The following is a 20,042-nucleotide window of genomic DNA, read 5'->3' as shown; positions in this document are numbered from 1 at the left end:
TGAAACCAAGAGTCATCCTTGAGACTCTCTCGCCTGTGTCCTTAAATCCAAACTCTCACCAAGTCCTGCTGATTTTATTTCCCAAATAACCCTCCAGTTCACCACTGCCTCCCATCTTAAAAGCCTTCAGTGGCTTTTAAGGTTCTTAGGTCAAAGGTAAAAGTTCTTAGCATGTTTTTCAAGGTGCTGCATGGTCTATGCTCTGCTTACTTTTCTTTTTTTTCTTTTTTTTTTTGTGAGCAAGATCAGCCCTGAGCTAACATCCATGCCAATCCTCCTCTTTTTGTTGAGGAAGACCGGCCCTGTGCTAACATCTATTGCCAATTCTCCCCCTTTTTTTTTCTCCCTTTTTCTCCCCGAAGCCCCAGTAGATAGTTGTATGTCATAGTTGCACATCCTTCTAGTTGCTGTATGTGGGATGCCACCTCAGCATGGCCTGACAAGTGGTGCATCGGTGTGCGCCAGGGATCTGACCCCAGGCCCCCAGTAGCAGAGCGCACGCACTTAACCGCTAAGCCACGGGGCTGGCCCCTTTGCTTACTTTTCTACAGTCACTTTATACACTTTACCCTGGGCTTTCTACATTCAGGTCATGCTAAGCACTTTTCCTCCTCTCTGGATGCTCTCCCTCCCCTCCCCTATCAACACCTCCATGAAGTTCACTGCTATTCACCCTTCATAACTCAGCCCAAGTGTTTCTTTCTCCTTCCTCACCTCCCTGACTCCCATTTGGGTCAGGGTCTTCTATTAACTCCTCACTCAAGTGGTGTTCTTTTCTGAAGAAAGATCATCTCAATTTGCAAATCTTTATTAATTGGTTTGATTATTTGATTTGTGTCTAACTCACCCATTAGACCACAAGCTTCATGAAAGCAGAGAACTTAACTGTTTATTCTTGTTTCCCTGGTGCCTGGTCCAGTGTCTTGCACACAGTAGAGACTTAAAGATTTGAGGAATGAATGAACAAGAAGAGAGTAAAAATGCTTTTGGAAGAGTGGAAAGTATACGGAACTGTGAGACAATAAATTTCTGGTGCTTTAAGCCACCCAGATTTAGTATTTTGTCACAACAGCCCTAGGAAACTAATACTCCTCCAGAGCCTTGTTGGAACAAGGAACGGATGGGCTGTGTGAAACCCGAGTCCAGAAGGAACCAAGGCAATGACAACACCTCCAGTGTATTCGCGTCCCGTGTTTAGGTACACATGGGGTAAAGCTCACTACCACAACTCTTTATATCAAGTCTTAACACAGCTCTGAATTTGACGACTGTGAGAGGCAGCATAAAACTGAAAATCGTCATGCTTTTTTCTTAGAACCATAACAAGCCAGTTTCCCGTTGCCTGTGGCAGGATCTGAAGAAAAAGTGCTGTTGGTTTTTAAAATTTTTGCTCTCTTGATTAAAGGAAGCAAAATGAGATAGCAGCTAAGCAGTGGGCTGAGGGCTGGGCCTGCTGAGGTCAGACGGAGCTGTGTCAGCCTTTCACCCACTTTGCGCACGTTTTCCCTCCAAACCTCACTTTTTTTTTTTTTTTGGTGAGGAAGATTAGCCCTGAGCTAACATCTATCGCCAATCCTCCTCTTTTTGCTGAGGAAGACTGGCCCTGGGCTAACATCCATGCCCATCTTCCTCCACTTTATATGGGACGCCGCCACAGCATGGCTTGCCAAACAGTGAGTGGGTCCCTGCCTGGGATCTGAACTGGTGAACCCTGAGCCACTGAAGCAGAGCACGCACACTTAACTGCTGTGCCACAGGGCCAGCCCCGAACTTTTTTTTTTTTTTAATTGAGGTGTTGGTTAGTGCTGTGTGGCAGAGTGCTGTGAAAATCTGTAATAAAAGAAATTCTGAATTAGCACAATTATAGAATGATACCACCAACAAGTCACGAATGTAAACAGTCTCAGGCAAGTCTTTTAACGTTTGTTCAATGGCCAGAGGGACGTAAGCTCACTCATAAAAAGTCCTGAGTGCCAGTGGATGAGGAAAAAGAACAAGGTTTCTGCTCTTGGTTGGTGAAAGCGGGTCTGGCATTCTGAGAGGGCACCCCCATTCCCGCTGTGCAGTGCTCTCAGCTGTGTCACTTCCCAGCATCGGAAAGGGATCTGTTTCTTCTTGACCGGAGAAGGCGGCTCTGGAGGTGTATGAGTTTCCCAGGGCTGCCGTAACATAGGACCAAATCTGAGTGGCTTGAAACAACAGAAACTTATTGCCTCACAGTTCTGGATGCTGGAAGTCTGAAATTAAGGTGTCTGTGGGCTTGGTTCCTTCTGGAAGTTCTGAGGGAGGGTCTGTTCCAGGACTCTCTCCTAGCTTCTGGTGACAGTTGGCAACCCTTGGTGGTCCTTAGCTTGTAGATGCATCACTCTACTCTCTGTCTCTGTCATCTTATGGCGTTCTCCCTGTGTGTCTGTCTGCGTCTCTTCTCTTCTTCATATAAGGACACCAGTCATATTGGGTTAGGGCTCTCCCTAATGACCTCATCTTAACTTGATTTCCTCTGCAAATACCCTATTTCCAAATAAGATCATATTCACAGGTACTAGGGCTTAAGGCTTCAATATATCTTTTTGAGGGACACGATTCAACCTATAACAGGAGGACATCAGTTCTAACAGGTAGCTTATCTGTTTTGATTTGACTTCCTGGATCCCTGACTAATACCTGTTTAACTCCCAATTCCAGTTGGCTGGTTCCCTTTTTTTTTGCATTGACTTCTAGATTTCTAGGCTGTGTCTTATGCTTATCATTGATATCCCCAAATTCTGAGCTTCTGTTGTGACCTATTGGCTTGAACCTCGATCTGAGCAGTTCTCAGTGTTAGCCACTTCATGTCTTTAAACTGATCTTACTGCTGTTCATGTTTTAACATGATGTAAGAATTTATTATTAAAAAAAAAGCCTAACAGTGAAGCAATTTCAGAAATAGCAGATCAAATGCTATATAAGATGATCTGTTGAGATTTAAATTACAGAAAATTATGGGTAATAATAGGTAAACTGACAACAAAAGAGTCATCTCTGACCAAAAGATTGAGAGAGTGGCTTCAGGTGGAGTTGGGTAACATCAAAGGCTTTGAGCAAAATGCCACATTTCCCAACTCTCAGCCGCTAATGATTTATAGCTTCATCAGGGTATTGACCCTCTGGCCCCTGGGCAGCTGAGTGTTCCCTGGAGCAGCAGGAATCCGGGATATCTGATGCCTCCAGCTGCATGTGACCCCAGCTGTGGACCCCCGTGTGTTGTACAAACATCATTCTCTATGCATACTACAATGGAAAAAAAAGGTTGGGTAGCACTGTAGTAAATGGTGTTAACATATCTAAAAAAATTAAGAATCAGTCAGTAACTAGGTGTCTGTCTGAAAACTTTAAGTATGAAGAGTCTGAGAGGAAAGAGTTGGCAGTTCATCTTCACTTCCTTAGCTGTCACTCACTCCTCATCTTCTGTACCCCAACTTCTGTACCACCAAAGTCCCTGAGCCTGCTCTCATCACCATCACTAACTATCTCCTTATTGTGAATATGGTGACCATTTTTTTTTATTTAAAAAAATGTTTAAATTGTGGTCAAAAATACATAAGATAAAATTTACCACCTTAATCATTTTTAAGGATTCAGTAGTGTTAAGTACATTCACATTGTTGTGCAAAAGATGTCTACAACTTTTTTTCATATTGCAAAACTAAAACTCTGCAGCCATTGAACAACTCCTCTTTGCCTCTTCCCCCAAGCCTCTGGAGACCACCATTCTGCTTTCTGTTTCTATGAATTTGACTACTTTAGATACCTCATATAAGTGGAATCATACAGTATTTCTCTTTTTGTCATTGGCTTATTTCACTTAGCATAGTGTCCTCAAGTTCATCCATGCTATGGCAAGTCAGAAAATCCTTCATTTTTAAGGCTGAATAATATTGCACTGTATGTACACACCACGTTTACTTTATCCATTCATCTAACCATGGACATCTGGGTTGATTCCACCTTTTGGCTACTGTGAATAATGCTGCAAAGAGCATGAGTGTGCAAATATCTCTTAGAGATTCTACTTTTAATTCTTTTGGATATATACCCAGAAGTGGTATTGCCAGATAATATCTATTTTTAATTTTTTGAGGAAACTCAAACTGTTTTCCATAGCAGCTGTAACATTTTATATTCCCAGCAACAGTGTACAAGGGTTTCAATTTCTCCATATTCTCTCCGACAGTTTTTATTTTCTGGTTTTTTTGATAATGGCCACCCTAATGGGTGTGAGGTGGTATCTCATTGCGGTTTTGATGGGCATTTCTCTAATGATTAGTGATGTTGATCATCTTTTCATATGCTTATTGGCCATTCTTAGATCTCCCTTGGAGAAATGTCTATTCAGCTTATCTGCCATTTTTGTTGTTGTTGTCGCTAAGTTGTACGAATTCTTTATATATTCTGGATATCAACCCCTTATCAGATACATGATTCACAAATGTTTTCTACCAATGCATAGATGGCCTTTTCACTCTCTTGATTGTTTCCTTGATGCACAAAAGTCTTTAAGTGTGATGTTGTCCTATTTGTCTATTTTTGCTTTTGTTGCCTGTGCTTTTGGTGTTACATTCAAGAAATCATTGACAATTCCAATTTCATGAAGCTTTTCCATAATGTTTTCTTCCAGAAGTTTTATAGTTGTAAGTCTTATTTAAGGTCTTTAATCCATTTTGAGTTAATTTTTGTGCATGTAAGGTAAGGTTCCGACTTTATTCTTTTGTATGTGGACATCCAGTTTTCCCAATATCATTTATTAAAGAGATTGAACTTTCCCCATTGTGCTGTTCTGACACTCTTGTCAAAGATCATTTGAGCATATACATGAGGGTTTATTTCTGGGCTCTTTTTCTGTTCCATTGATCTATATGTCTGTCTTCATGTCAGTACCACACCATTCTTATTACTGTAGCTTTGTAATATGTTTTGAGATTAGGAAGTGTGAGACCTCCAACTTAGTTTGTCTTTTTCAGGATTTTTTTTGGCTATTTGGGATCCCTTGAGATTCTCTATGAATTTTAGGATAGTTTTTTCTCTATTTCTGCAAAAAATACATTGAGATTTTGATAGAGATTGCATTGAATCTGTAGATAGCTTTGGGTAGTATGGACATTTTAACAATATTCAGTCTTCCAATCCATGAACACAGGATGTGTTTTCATTTATTTGTGTTTTCTGTAATTTCTTTCAGTAATGTTTTGAAGTTTTCAGTGTAGGAATCTTTCACCTCCTTAGTTAAGTTTATTCCTAGGTATTTTATTCTTTCTGATGCTATTCTAATTAGGATTATTTCCTACGGTGAACATTTTTGACCTCTCTGAAGTCTTTGAGATTGCTGACCACTGCCTCCTTCTTGAAGCACTTTTGCCTTTTGGATTTGATGACAAACACATTCTAGACTTTCCTCCTACCTCTTGGGCTGTGACTTATTCACATTTAGGGCTCTTTCTCATTGGCTCATATGATTTGTTTGTTGTTCCTCAGGGAACCATTCTTCCCTTGGTAAACTCATGATTTTTAAAGGCTTAAATTACCATCTGCATGCTGATTCTTGCTCCTCTTCAATATTTATTTCAGCCCAGATATTTCACCTAAGCTTTAAATCTTATATATCCCTATAAACATTGTCTCATAGATATTTCCCAGGCATCTTATGGAAAATATGACCAACCTCCATCCCCCAAGAGAAAACGAACAAAACCCCTATTTCTTCCTTCTCCTGCATTCTTTGTCTTGGCACACCTAGAGCAATCGGGAAACCTGGGTGATGTCCTTGTCTCCTACCTTTGCTCATCTCCTACATCCTATTAGTCACCAGATCCTATCCTCTGTATTCCTCCTCTGTATTTCCCTACTCTTCTATGTTCCCTCATCTCTATTTCCTTTAGTTGAGGCTGTGATCACTACTGATCTCAGGAACTGTTCCTCCTATCTTCAGTCCAGGTGCCCTTCAGCTCATTCTCCACACTGAAGCCAGAATGTAGGGGAGATTGTCACTCTTTGGTTTAAATGCCCTCAGGATAATATCTAAATGCTTAGCGCTGCTCACAGTATTTCATCTGCTAGTCTCTGCTTATTTTTCCAGCTCACTACTTTCTCTCTTGCTCTACACTTGAGCCACAGTGAACTCCTATTAGCCCCCAAAAGCCATGATGGTTTTTCTTGCCTAAAGAAAAAGATTGCTGTTCCCTTGGTCTTGAGTACGCTTCCTCATGTCACCTTCTTCCAAGCCCCCTCACCTGGATAGACATTACTTAACCTTCAGGTTGCAATCTACACCATAATTGTGAGAAAACATCTCTGATTTCATCGTCTAAATTAGATGCATCCCCTATGTGCTCCCCAAGTCCCTTGTAGTGTCTACTTTCACTCCCTTGCACCAGCTCACATGCTATGTGAAGGCAGGAACAACGTCTTGGTCATCATTATGTCCCTTGCCCCTAACACAGCATCTGAAGCACAGTAGATGAGAACCCAGAACCCAGGCTTATGGAATGGGTAGGTGTAGTCTCTGGGTACTAATATTCCAACTACAAAAGGGATACCTCAGATGACCTTAGCCTGATGCCATTATATATTTGAATCACACAACTCTCCTCCTCCACCCCACACTGATTCCTGGCTCACTAAGCTATATTCTGGTTATAATTTGACCTCCAGTCTATACACCCACAGGGAGAGAATATACTGATCCACAAACGAAAGCATCTCATCCAATCCACTTTCTAGACATGCATCTCCTAATGAATGAATGGACTGGTTCTCCGAGCAGGCAGTGTGGCATCTTTTGGTGAGGACACTGGATTAGAGTCGGAGAGCCCATGGTATTCCAACTTAGGCACTTACAAATTGTATGAACTTGGGCAAGAAATTGACTCCCTTGAGTGTTAGTTTCTGTGTATTTAGTATTCAGGATTAAATTCAATAATTTAATATGAGGTGCCTTGCACAAGACAGTTTCCAATAGGTAATACTTATTACCGTAGTGGTTGCCTCACTCTTTTATGTTACATCAGTTTGAGTTCACTCACGAGAGATGGAGAAAATACTGAGAAGACTGAAGGCTCGACTCAGATCAGGAGATGGCAACCAGTGCTCAGCTGAGTAGTATATTCTGGCAACACCCTGTCTCCTTGTTACTGCCCTAAATCTGGAATGACCTCAACATTGGAGACAAGACAGAGACGAAAATAAAAGCTCTCAGGTAAGGCTAATGAGAAATGTTAACCTGGAGCTCATATTTTCAAAAGGAATATAAGATTTTTGTTGTTTTTGTTAAAAAAGAAAATCACAGTCAATAAAATAGAGAAGCTTCTTTAAATGTCCACCCCCCCCTTATGCAGTGGACACCTTCAAATACCCAGCATCATCAAATTTGAACCAAGATTTTCAAATGAGACTTGATACAGAGCTTAGGAAACAGTTTTAATATTAGAGCTTTGTATTTAATCTAAGCAGACTATCTGTACTTCCCTTTTCAATGATTCTTTCCCTGAGGCTTCTCTGTGGGTTTTTTTTCCTCCAAGTTTAATGAATTTTATATTGCTTAAAACAAAACCCTTTATATCTGTCTTGCACTCAATTTGCAAAAATCATTAAAGCTGCAAGAATTCTCTTCATTTTCAAAGTTTGCAAAAGTCTACCTACATTCTCCAGTGTTCCTGCTACACCACTGAGCATCAAGGTCATTGTCTCCCACTACTGTTCAAAGGACAGCATTAGGACAAGGAGTTTTTTAGCCTCTATACGAACTGATTTGGCTTCTCGGCAGTCAAATTATCCATTCACAGGGAATCTCATTTCTAGTTAATTTCCTGATCTTATGTAAGAAAACCATTATATATCTGTATCTATATCTGTATCTATATATCTATGTCTATATCTATGTCCATGTCTATGTCTATGTCTATGTCTATATCTATATCTGTATCTGTATCTATATCTATATCTATCTATATCTGCCTCCAGGTCCTGTATTGGGCTTTGGAGATGCTGAAAAGAGAAGCATAGTCTCTATTTAATTAGGTATGGGGTCACATAAATTATAGGAGCTATGAAATGATTGCTACTGCTACACTGCTGCTAGGAATCAACTGTGTCTTACACACAACACACAGGGAAAGCAATAGATGAATTTTATATGGATATATAATTGGCATGATTTCTTAGAATATTATTTATTTTGAAGAGTGACAAAGGAAAAGTTACATTAGTGACTATTGAGGCACAACACTGGTGACATTGTGGAGAGGGTGCGGTGGGATGGGCATTTATACCAGAACCTCTCAAAATTTGTCCCCCAGGAGCCCTTTTATGATTCCTCTCTGAATCCTATCTTTTAAAAAAACTTTTTCTCTCTATCAAAATGCCTTTATTAAGCAATAAATAATTCAATGTTTTTCCCTGAAGGAAGGCATATATGAAGAGACTTCAGCACTTTAGGATTACTGAGAACTTGCAGATTTCCAGCTAAATGTATTACAGCTGGCATTTTAGTTGGCACGTCTGGTCTTACATTGGGTAAACGCACAATTGCCTGTAGGCTTCCTGAAGTGTTAAAAAAGGCCGCTGGCTCCATGGCTTGTCTTGAAGAGCCCTAGAGTTCAGCAGTCCCTGGTGGGAGACCACTGTCTTAAAGGGCAAGGGGCTGACTTCAGAAAATAATGGGAGAAAGATACACAGCACATTTCTTCTTAAGAATATGATTCCACCAACAATTGACCATGTAGGTCGTGCTTGCCTTCAGGGAACTTCTCCCTGAAAGGCTCTGGTGTCCACTGCCGTGTGGCCATCTGACGGTCACTTTCCTAACTCTGGATTTGGTCCCATTCCTCCGCCTTCATCATGGGCTATAGTCATAATCTGTGCTCTTTCCCTTAACCTCATGTCTTGACTGTTTTCCTAGTTCACGCTTCACTTCTTCCCTCCTCTCTTCCATTCTAATTTCTTCACTGTACCTTTTAGCTTTCCACCAATATCTCCCATCTTGTCCATCTTCAGGTCATATTTCCTCTCCCAAGCCCGAGAACTGACTTTCTCTTTCCAATAGCTTTGTTTAGTGTCTCATATCTAACTTCTCCATTTTAGAGGTAACTCACACTGGTTTCTGTTACTCTTGAAAAATGTCTATGAACCAACATTTATATTTTAACACAGCTGTTTTCACCACAATTATAGTGAAACACATTAAAAGTCTTCAGAGGCCTCGGGAAAATGTCATCGTGCTGCAAGCACATCATGTCTGTGTTCAAGGAGGATCGCTGCTCCAGAAGGTCACTGGGAGAAGGGGGGCCTTGGGCAGCCTCTGCCATCATGTGGAATGAATGACAAGCACCTTAGCTCTTACCTTCTGCAAAAGCCACACTTTCAGTGGCTCTGAAAAATCAGTGATCATCTGATTTTTGAGAGGGAACCAAGAACTGTTTTGAATAGTTTTAATAACTGGGTTGCTTAACTCACCTCCATTCCTCAGAAAACTGCCCCTCACATCAGCAGTTATTTGGTAAATATAATGATGTCTCTGTCATCTACAACATCGCTATTTATAAACGAGTAATTAACAGTCCTGTAGGTAGCCTCCACAGCATGCACGACTCATGTTTGGCATTTATATAGCTTTACCTTAATTCAACATAGTGTAGAGGTTAAGAGTCTGGGTTTTTGGTCCAAAATGCCTGGGTTCAAATCCTAACTCTGCCATTTATTAGCTGTGTGACCTCAGGCAAGTTACTTAACATCCCTGTGCCTTAGTTTCCTCATCTGTAAGATGGATATATTAATAATACCTGCATCACATGGTTGTTATGACAATTAAATAAGTTAAAATATAAAGCACCTGGCACTGAGCAAGCACTCAACAAGTGTTACTATAAGAACCTACAGACTGATTCGGGGAAAGGGTAAAAGATGAAAAAAAGTTTGAACTGAACAAAGACAGCCTTTTGAATACACAGTGCTTCCTGGAACTTGAAACATTAAGAAAATCAAACACTTTTTCACATTTCCCCCATTCTATTCTTCATCTGAGAATAGTGAAAATGGAGTACATGCATTTAAATCCTTAAGGGCTGGGTCTGCACATGGAAAACTAAATAAATATTTCAAGTAACATTTTCACTGGAGGTGTAACAGAAGCTGTAAAAGGCAGCCTAAAGTCTCAGGTGTCCACACTATTACGTGCATGTGAGTATGAGAGTGCACGCGTGTGTGTGTGGCGGTGTGTTTGTGTATGCGTGTGGGTGTGCTGTGTGTGAGCATATTCTCTGTGTACATGAGCCCTGCCTCAAAGGCCAAGATTGCTGGAAATAAGGAAAACCAGGGATGTAGAAAATGACAGAATTTTAAAAAAAACTAGCGAAAACAAAATATTCTTATATAAAAATGAAAGAAAGTATACCAGGAACATTTTAGTTTTCTACAATAATATTTGATCTTCAGCAATTTAATGAGTTTCAAGTATAAAATTAATAGATGACTTTAGTCGATATGTAGTTTCACTTCAGTCATGACTAAAGAACAATGTGAAAAGTACTAATGAAAATGGATTTGCTGTTTTATTTATAATTGGGATTTTCAATGCTCAAATATCTCTAAATATTCAAAGAAGATACTCCAAATTACAGGCCAGCACAATTGAATAATCAGCTCCGACACATAGAATTTCCAGGAACACAAAGCATCACTAATATCTAGCAAGTAATTAAATAAAAGCCATTCTATAACTAATGATATATACTCAAAGCAAAGCACCACATAGTTTATTTAAACTTTATAGTCGAGGAAAAAAGTCAGACACCAGTTAAAGTCCTGATTTTTTATTGTTGGTTTTCACTTGGGATCAGATAAAAGGTATATATTATATATTTTTATCAGCACTGCAAAAATACTAGTAGGTTTGAATTCATAAACTTGAAAAAAAATTGCCACATATAGATTTATTTTACTGCTTTCTAGAAGAAAAACTATTTTACAAATGTCGGCTGGAATTATATGGCATTTTTTGTGTGTGTGAGGAAGATCAGACCTGAGCTAACATCCATTGCCAATCCTCCTCTTTTTGCTGAGGAAGATTGGACCTGGGCTAACATCCGTGCTCATCCTCCTCTACTTTATATGGGATGCTGCCACAGCATGGCTTGACAAGCAGTGCGTTGGTCGACGCCCGGGATACGAACCTGCAAACCCCGGGCGACAGCAGCAGAGCATGTGAACTTAACCGCTACGCCACTGGGCCAGCCCCTACATGGCATTTTAATTGGCCAGTGGTTATTTAAAACCATACTGAACGTGGCCACAGCACCAGTTAAAAGAATAAAGTATTTTTCCTTTTATCTATAGAATACACATTTTAATGTACTCTATCAGGGGACATTCAAAATCTATGCAGAGCAAACATGGTATACAGGAAAATTCACATTTACATACTAGATGTATGTAACCACCTTAGATATACAGCAGCAGATTCTTATTGGTTATGTCTAACTATATGTTTGGTCAGTTTCAATTTGACTTCACTGGTTACATATTTCTTCTACAGTTAGAAGCCACGTAAAATATTTGCATCAATGGCATCAAAGAACTTCCCAACTCTCATTTGAAGAACCTGTCACCATTGCCACAAACTGAAAAGGTCTGGAAGAAATCATCTCCACCAGACCCAGACAGCCATTTTGCCTGTGTAGCTGCAGGACAGGAAAGAACTTCAATCCTTCCTTGATATGCTCACAGCAGGCATCTTTATATCAAATACAGATTTTTTTCTTTATTGAATACCTTGGTTAAAAGCATAGGCTTTGGAGATAAACAAGAGCAGTAAGATGAAATGCTTAAAGTGACTTTCAGATATGTTAATGACAACAAAAAAACTCAACGAGGTTATGTCTTTGCTTTGTTGAAAATAGACAACTCAGAATTTGAAAATTCTGAATGTGTAAGGCCTTCCTAAAGTTCCAGATAGGATTTGTTTTAGAGCCTCCCTTCTCTTTCTTCACATCCCAACTATTTTTGCAGTGTTTGGGGGTGGTGATCCAAGAATATCTTATCCAGGGTCCCCCTCTCTCACCAACTCTACTTCTCAAAGGGTCTATACTCCTTGGCACAGCCAAATATCCAAGCCAAGTATCCTCCACATAACAGGAACTGTGAGAATGGCTGCTCATACCTGTAATCTTTCTGCCATCAATAACCATCACCTTCACACATTCACACTCACATTTTTTTGGTATGATTATCAATGCCATAACACCCACTGTGTTTTCATACATAACTGGGCAAACAGTTGATCATTTATTCTATTCCATTTCTTATAATCACTATAGGCACCCAGACTAAGTTCTCTTTTAGTGTCTAGAGCTCAGGCAAGTTGATGCTTAATATTTTTATGATGAGTAAAATGATCAAGAGTATTAGATATAATTATGCGAAATGGCAATCTCGTCCTGAGGCATTTCATTTCCAAACAATCGTCATTTAATAGCAGAAGGAGAATAGTCTCCAAATTCAATTGACTATACTATGTCCATCTTACTTTTACCCAAAATAATGTAACATATTCCTAGGATATTTATAGAGCAACAGAAAATATCCTTTGTTGATATTGGGTAAAAGTTAAACTTGAAAATTATTTTGCCAACTTAGACTGCCTTAATTTATTAAAATATATATTTTTTTTACTTTGAAGCTTGAACTGCCTTAATATTACCTATAAATACATGTTTTCTCCTTATTTTTTAAAATGCAGATTTAAAAATCCCCCATACATTACTTACCTGTTTAAGCTTCTTTAGATCTTCATCAAGTTCTAAGTTGTCCAAAATAACAGCGACAAACAAACTCAGGAGGATCTATAAAATGGTTAAATAACAATGAAAAAACCCACATGCCATAAGTATCAAAATGTTATATTCATAATATAGAATATCTACCTAAAATATACTATATATAGGATGCATTAAGTGAAAAATAAACACGTAGTTGTGAATCACTGCATAGGCATTTTAAGGTATTTATCACAAATACATTAAAGGAAACGCATATGTTAACTGAAATAAACATTATAAATTTTAACTTGCTTTATGAAGCTGATTGAAACTGGAAATTAAGAAAAAGTACATTTTATAACTCAACAATCCCACTTCTGAGACTATATCCAAAGAAAATAATCTGAGATATTGATGAAAAGCTTAATACACAAAGGTGCTTGATAGAAGGTTATTTGTAATAACGCAATACTGGAAATAATATCTAACCTTACATAAATAGTTAATATGGTCATAGAGATCTCTGTTATAAAATTCATGTAGCTATTAAAAATTCCCGTTGTGGTAGCTGGTCTCCAAGATGGTCCCCAGTGTTTCTCTGACCTCCTAGTGTTCACACTCCTGTGAGTTCCCTCCCATGTTGAATATGGCTGGTCTGTGTAACCCAAAGGTTACAGAAATGATCGTGTGTGACTTATGAGGTTAGTTGATAAAAGGCATTGTGGCTTTCACCTTGCTCGCTCTCGGATCACCCACTCTGGTGGAAGTCAGATGCCATGTCATGAGGACACTCACGGGGCCCTATGGAAAGGTTCATGTGATGAAGAACTGAAGTCTCCTGCTAACAGCCGTATGAGTGACCTGTCTTAGAAGTGGATCCTCCAGCCCCAGGAAAGGTTCAGGTGACTGCAGCCCAGCCAACACCTTCACTGCAAACTCCTGAGACACTCTGAACTAGAAACACCCAGCTAAGCCTGTCCCAGGTTCCTGATCCGCAGAAACTATGTGAGATGATAAATGTTTATTGTTGTAAGCTCTTAAATTGTTCATCATTTGTTAATTGCAATACATAACTAATGCACTCAAGAATTTTAATAGTATTGAAAAAATGCTTACATTACAATATTAAATAAGAGTATATATGGTAGAAGTTTAACTATGTACAGAAAGGAATAATAGAGAAAATTCTAGAAGGAGATATTTTAGAAATGTTAATGGTCACTGCCTGTGTGAAAAATGGATTTTTCCTCCTCTTTGGTATTTCACCATATTCCCCAAATTTAAACAAAAACGGCATATGTTTCTTTTGGATGGGTAAATAAGGTAAAAGAAAACCACAAAAAAGTAGAATTTAAAAAATATTTCAATTTCTAGTCTCTTTTTAACTTTGAATTCTCTAAAGTCTCATATTCATTTGACAATCTTTTCATTCCTAATTCATATTCTTCCTTTCAATTTTCTTCTTAAAAAATTATTCCCATTTGTTAATATTAGACTGTTGAGCATGAAGGTAAGAAAGTCAAGGCAATTTAGTCATGACTTTTAAGTACTGGAGAGATTATTACACAGAAGTTAATGGCTAGTTCTTTTCCAAGTTTAATGAGGATATAAAAAGGAAAGAAATAGCCTCCAAATATTATTAAATTTTGACAGGATATGCTTGGCTTGGGACAACTGTCAACATCCTTCCTTTTAATAGCCATGTCCTTTGGGATCCTACTAGAACTTAAAGAAGACACAGAATGGTCTAGACTATATTTTTATTGATGTCACCACATCTGCCACACCATGGGCATCTGGGCAGATATATTCAGGCTTACTCTAAACCAGACGTTACTCTAAACAAGACATTTCATAGTTCACTCCAAGTTTAGCCCCCTTCCCACGACCTCGATGTTGACCTTGATGCTATCATCAAAAGTAGCATCAGCGGAGGAGTCTACCCTCCCCTGCCACCTCACGCCAGATTCAGAGGTGTGCACCTGAAGGTCTCCTGTCGCGAGCATGCGCTGGCTCACACACTTCTATCGCTCACTGGGCATGTGAGCAGGCACTGCTCTGCGTCCCCATTTAACCATTTTTTCTATCTCAAATGAAAGGGCAAACACAAATCTAAAAGAAAATAAATAATAATTTTCCCTGACAGAAAAAGGGAAAGCAACTGTTCCCCTCCCTTTTCTTAGAGCATTTCCTTTAGAAAACTTGTCCATGTAAACTCTTCCTCTGTCCCTTTGAGATATATATAAATCTTTTTAAAAGCTAAATCAGGCTCATCGGTTTACAACCCAGGAGGAGCACCCTATCTCCCCTTGTCCACGGGACAATGGGAGTGTAACTCAGCCACCTGGCTCCACCTTGCAAAACTACCTGCTTGGCACAGAGATATGAGAAGTTTTATTTTTCTTTTGGATAAAAGCAATTAGCTACCACAGATGGCCACCCCAATAACCAGGTGAATTTAGGCAGAACTATATTTAACAAATGGTGCTGTCAAGTCTTCTTACTTGAGGACTAGTTGTTTTCATCTTGAGAACATGGATATAATGTGGGAATGTGGATAAGAGGGCAGGATAGCTTTCCGTCTTTGCGATCTCTTTAGCAGGTTGCCTGCGAAGCCACCACAGTCTGGTTTAGTGCCTATTGAATAACAAAACTGTTTTCTTTCTCGTCTACCTTGGTGGAGAGGCTTTCTGGGTTGGCAGGAGATTTTATTTTTAATTATTTCCCCAACACCAGACAGATGGCAGGCTACGTAAGGACAGTGAGGTGACGTTATTCGATTAAATTCCACAAGCACTTGATTGGACTCCATCGATGTGTGAGACATCGCCTGGCCAGGAACATAAATACAATATCGTGCTCACCGCTATGAAGTTCACAATCGAATTAAGTGGACGTAAGTTGGCAGCCTAGTTGAAAAGAGCTTTGTGGTTGGAGACCAGTTAGGAAAAGGGCTGTGCCAGTCACAGGCTATGTGGCAGCCACTAGCCCACTGTGAGTTTCAGTGGTTTCATCTGTAGAATATTACAGCTATAACAATAACAGCACAAGAAATTGCAGCTCTCATTTTTTTCATTTTCCTCCCCAATGAGCCTGGTGTGTGGTATAGCCTATATGAAAATACACAGACAGACATAAACTTAGATATGCCAAGATAAAATGATCTTCTTGATATTTCTACAAATGAATTTAATTTAGTCCATAAGCCCTTCATTTGTATTGATGGCTGAAAATGGAATCTTGCTACATTGATCCAATTCAGTCCTTTAAAACTCAGTTACATTTGAATAAATGCTCCTTTTCTTTTTAGGGCTGGTCTAAGGTCAAGGATGTGACCGTCATTGGTGTCTGGTCCACTGTGGCCATGTGGTCTGTCCTCTGTCTCCCATCAGAGGCAGTGATGGCTCTTGTTTTGGGGGTTCTGGGCTTTCTCTCTGCTGAAATGGTCGCCATCTCAGCTCCTGCAGCTCCTGCTAAGATCTCTGATTCTCAGTGACGCCTTCTGTGTTAGTTTCCTAGGGCTGCTGTCACGAATTGTATAAGCCTGGGGCTTAAAACAACAGAAAGGTATTCTATGACAGTTCTAGAGGCCAGAAGTCCAAAATCTAGTTGTCAGCAGAACCACACTCCCTCCAAAGCCTCCAGGGGAGGATCCTTCCTTGCCTCTTCCAGTTTCTAGTGGCCCCAAGTGTTCCTTGGCTTGTGGGTGCATCAGTCTAATCTCTGCCTCTGTCTTCACATGGCTTTTTCTCCCTGTGTCTTGTCCTCCTGTATCTCTTAAAAGGACACTTGTCATTGGACTTAGGGCCCACCTGGATAATCCAGGATGATCTCATCTCAAGATCCTTAATTTAATTGCATCTGCAAAGACCCTTTTTCCAAATAAAGTCACATTCACAGGTTCTGGAGCTAGGATGTGGACCCTCGTTGGGGGATCTTTCAGGCCCTCTCTCTACCTAGACCTCTCAGGCAGCTACTCAACTCTGTCCAGGCTGCCTCTTGTCCATGTGGGGGCCCCAGCAAGGCTATCTCCCCCTCAAGTTCAGACAAAAAGTGGGTACAAGACACGTCTTGGATGTCAAAACACATCCAGGTTGGTACCAATACTGCTGCTGTCTCTGAGTGTGGCGCACCACCCTACCATCGAAACACTCTTTGCCTCCCTATCTCTCTCCAGGCCCTTCTGCCTCCCTCATGCTCTATCCCAGAAAACATTCTTATTTCCCTGCAGAAAGCAGGAATGTGAAGGAAAATTGGAACGGGGGTTGGGAGGGAGGCCCACACAAGTGCAATGACTGACAACCAGAAACTAAATCTAATCTGAGTACCATGCATTTAATTCTATGCCATCGAGCATTTAGATTTCTGAGACCTGATCTGGGCAAATGGGTTCAGGTGCATCCTCTGAACGTATTTAAGATTGTGAGGCAATGATAAAGAGTCCAACCATGTGCTACCAAGACGTTAAGATACCAAGGAAAAGGATGATTTTGGCAGGAAGAGAATTGTGAGAGGGCTTTCCAGGTGGCATGAGCGAAGACAGGGCCTTGGGAGCATGTGGCTTATTAGGGGCCTGGTGAGCAGTTAAGTATGGCCAGAGCATGGCTGCCAGGCAGGAGGCTGGGGAGGCCAGAGAGGTGGGACAGAGGGTTGGCAGTCTGCCCAAATGGCACCAAGAGAGATCGGGAGGTGTGAGAGGGAGGTTGTAATAATCACAAAGTGATGACATTGGATTCTTCTCTGTTAAATTGTTCCTTTCAAATGTCCTGTTTTTTTATGCATGTAACGTAGCTATTTTAAACAGGCTCACTGAAATGGTAACTAGACAGAGAAAGTGCAGTTTGACAAAAAAATTATTAAATATATAATGTTCTGTTATTTTATTTTTTAAAAAACAATAATTTTATCCATTCTTCTTGGAGGAAAGAGAAAAAAGTTACTATCAGAGCAGAAAGACAGAGATGGATGTGGGATGCTAGCTGCACTTTCTCCTTTTCATGAGATGAGAGTTTTATTTTCCTGGTAGAGAGAAGGCAAGACTCCAAAAGGAAAAGATTTGGCTTTGCTGGGAGCAATGCTGAAGGGGCTTTGCAGTTTGAAAACCTCATGCTTAGAGAATTGAGACAGGCTGTTGGGAGGGGTTCTGGCAACACTTTAAGAATAATATAAGAGAAAGTTTAAAGTTTGCTTTAAACGATCATTAAACCTAAGTTCATTTAACAGATACCTTTCAACGTTTAGGCTTCACTGTGTAATTAACATGACAACGTGAGGGCAAAAACAGAAACTATATTTAAAAATATATGTGGAGCTTGAGTTTCCTCCTGAAACTCTATTTGGACATGGACTTTTAGCCTGATCCTTGTCACCATGTTCCTTAAGTGTAGGGCACTGTGATAAGGTGACAGCTTGGCACTCAGGGTGAGAGAGGACTGAAGTCTGGCTCTGGCTCTCTTTGGAAATGGAAGTAGAAGATGCGAGAGAGGTAGGGAGAGTCTGCGCTGATTGTGAGGAGGTGAGAATTAGTTTGTAGTTCTTTGCTCAGAACTCTAATAAGGTGGCATAACCACTGTGATAAAGAAATAGAAGTGAAGGGAGGGTGGTAGGTTGGTTCCCTTCATATTTAATTTACATTGTAATGAGACATCATTTTCCCACAAACCTGGTGCCACGTGTATTTGGAACGAGGGCACAAACTGACTTGGGTGTTGGCTACTTCCTCCCCAAAAAAGTCCTAAGAGTGGGGGACAAATCCTCATTATGAAAGCAAGAACCATTCCTCAATTCTTTGTGTTTTTTCCATTTGTTTGTTTTGTTTTTATAGAAAGCTGAGGTAACGCTCATAAATAATCTGAACCCATTACACTGACGTCTGAGTCTTATTTTCCGTCAGTGTTTACCTAGAAGTGCCACATGTGCTGTGCCAAAAGGTTTTCCATAGCCATTAGATGTGACTCACAGGTTTATATGAAAATGTTATTGATTTAATAAAGAATTTTTACAAGGACTTGCCACAGTGAATCACAAGAGCTTCAGCATTTGCATGAAACACTCACCTTTACACTTTGCCAGTTCTAAATTATGTAACCAACCTGCTCTGCGTTATTTATTTTTTGTATTTTAGATTTATATAATATTTATATTTATAATGTGGATGCAATGCCACATCACTATTTTTTTAAAGATATAATTTCGGAGGAAAAAAAGGCTGATATATCTTTTCATTTTCTCTTGAGTTTTGTTAAAGTACACATATACTTTCAACACAGCGCTCTTTTGCTTGTGTAATGCTTTAAAAAAAGGAGATTCATATATATATTTTCATGCATTGGCTACTTGCCACTTTTAACAAGTCTGTAACATTCCATTACATTAATATTCGTCACAAGTATTTGTTCTACCACACAACATACAACTGACATAATACATCCACTTCCTTATTTTATGATCAATATTGACAGATTATGAATCACTAATTTCAATGAAAAAGTGGAGAATAACTATTAAAATATTCCAAATATCTAATTCTATATTTTCCTCAGATTATAATGCCCATGCTCAAGATACTTTTAGCGTTGACAATGCATTCAGTGTGGAAAATGCCACCTATCAGGTCTCTGGAAACCTGAAAAGTCTCCTTCCTAGAACTGTGTGAGTGACACAGCAACATATCGGTGGATGTTGACCTTCCAGCCTAGTGGATTTCAAAGCATCCGCTTCCAGGTTCAATATGGCTCTCGCCCCTGTGTCGTAGTAGGTGTTTGGCTACTGTAAATCCTTATGACCCCTTGTTTCTTTCTCTAACTCCTCCTCTCACTCCTTACACTCTCGAGAAAGCCCAGATTCATCTGAGTTAAGGGTGTGCTAGGTATTCACTATGTTTAAATTTTATATATTTAACCACAGACAATTCAACTTGTTTTTCTTCCACTGACCCATAATACATTTCAGCAAAATTCAATAAATGACTGGGGCAGTGTGTTCCCAGTATCATTATTTCTTCCAGTTTTGTTGTGATATGACCATTCTGCCAAACACACTAGGGTTCTCATTCTCTCTCCCTAAGACTCACTTTTGGGTTAGCACAATTCAGACTGTTGAAAGTTATGGTTTATTTTCACAAGATGGTGGCCTTACCATTTTAGAATGGGTTTTCTTGGTTGAGAATTTCTATCTCTGTAGCTCGATAGCCTATTTTGTATTCTCTCTAACTCTGCATAGTCACTCCCTCGCCCTATGTATCTTTCCCTTTTCATT

General features: G+C 39.7%; 2 protein-coding genes across 3 annotated transcripts in view; one reads left to right on the top strand and one right to left on the bottom strand.

Moving 5' to 3' along the window:
• The window catches only part of ITGBL1 (integrin subunit beta like 1), a 1,366,350-nt gene that overhangs the window by 933,621 nt on the left and 412,687 nt on the right, over positions 1-20,042 (top strand). The window lies entirely within an intron of this gene.
• NALCN (sodium leak channel, non-selective) overlaps positions 1-20,042 on the bottom strand; it is a 293,641-nt gene that overhangs the window by 99,305 nt on the left and 174,294 nt on the right. Inside the window, exon 14 of the mRNA XM_004423148.3 lies at positions 12,795-12,869. Coding sequence (XP_004423205.1) covers positions 12,795-12,869 — 75 coding nt within the window. The remainder of the gene's footprint in view (positions 1-12,794; positions 12,870-20,042) is intronic.

The sequence above is a fragment of the Ceratotherium simum genome, chromosome 10 (genome assembly GCF_057802395.1).
Source record: "Ceratotherium simum simum isolate JZ-2026a chromosome 10, ASM5780239v1, whole genome shotgun sequence".
Taxonomy (NCBI): Eukaryota; Metazoa; Chordata; class Mammalia; order Perissodactyla; family Rhinocerotidae; genus Ceratotherium; species Ceratotherium simum.
The sequence above is the reverse complement of the archived record's forward strand: the minus strand, read 5'-3'. Positions and strand labels throughout refer to the sequence as shown.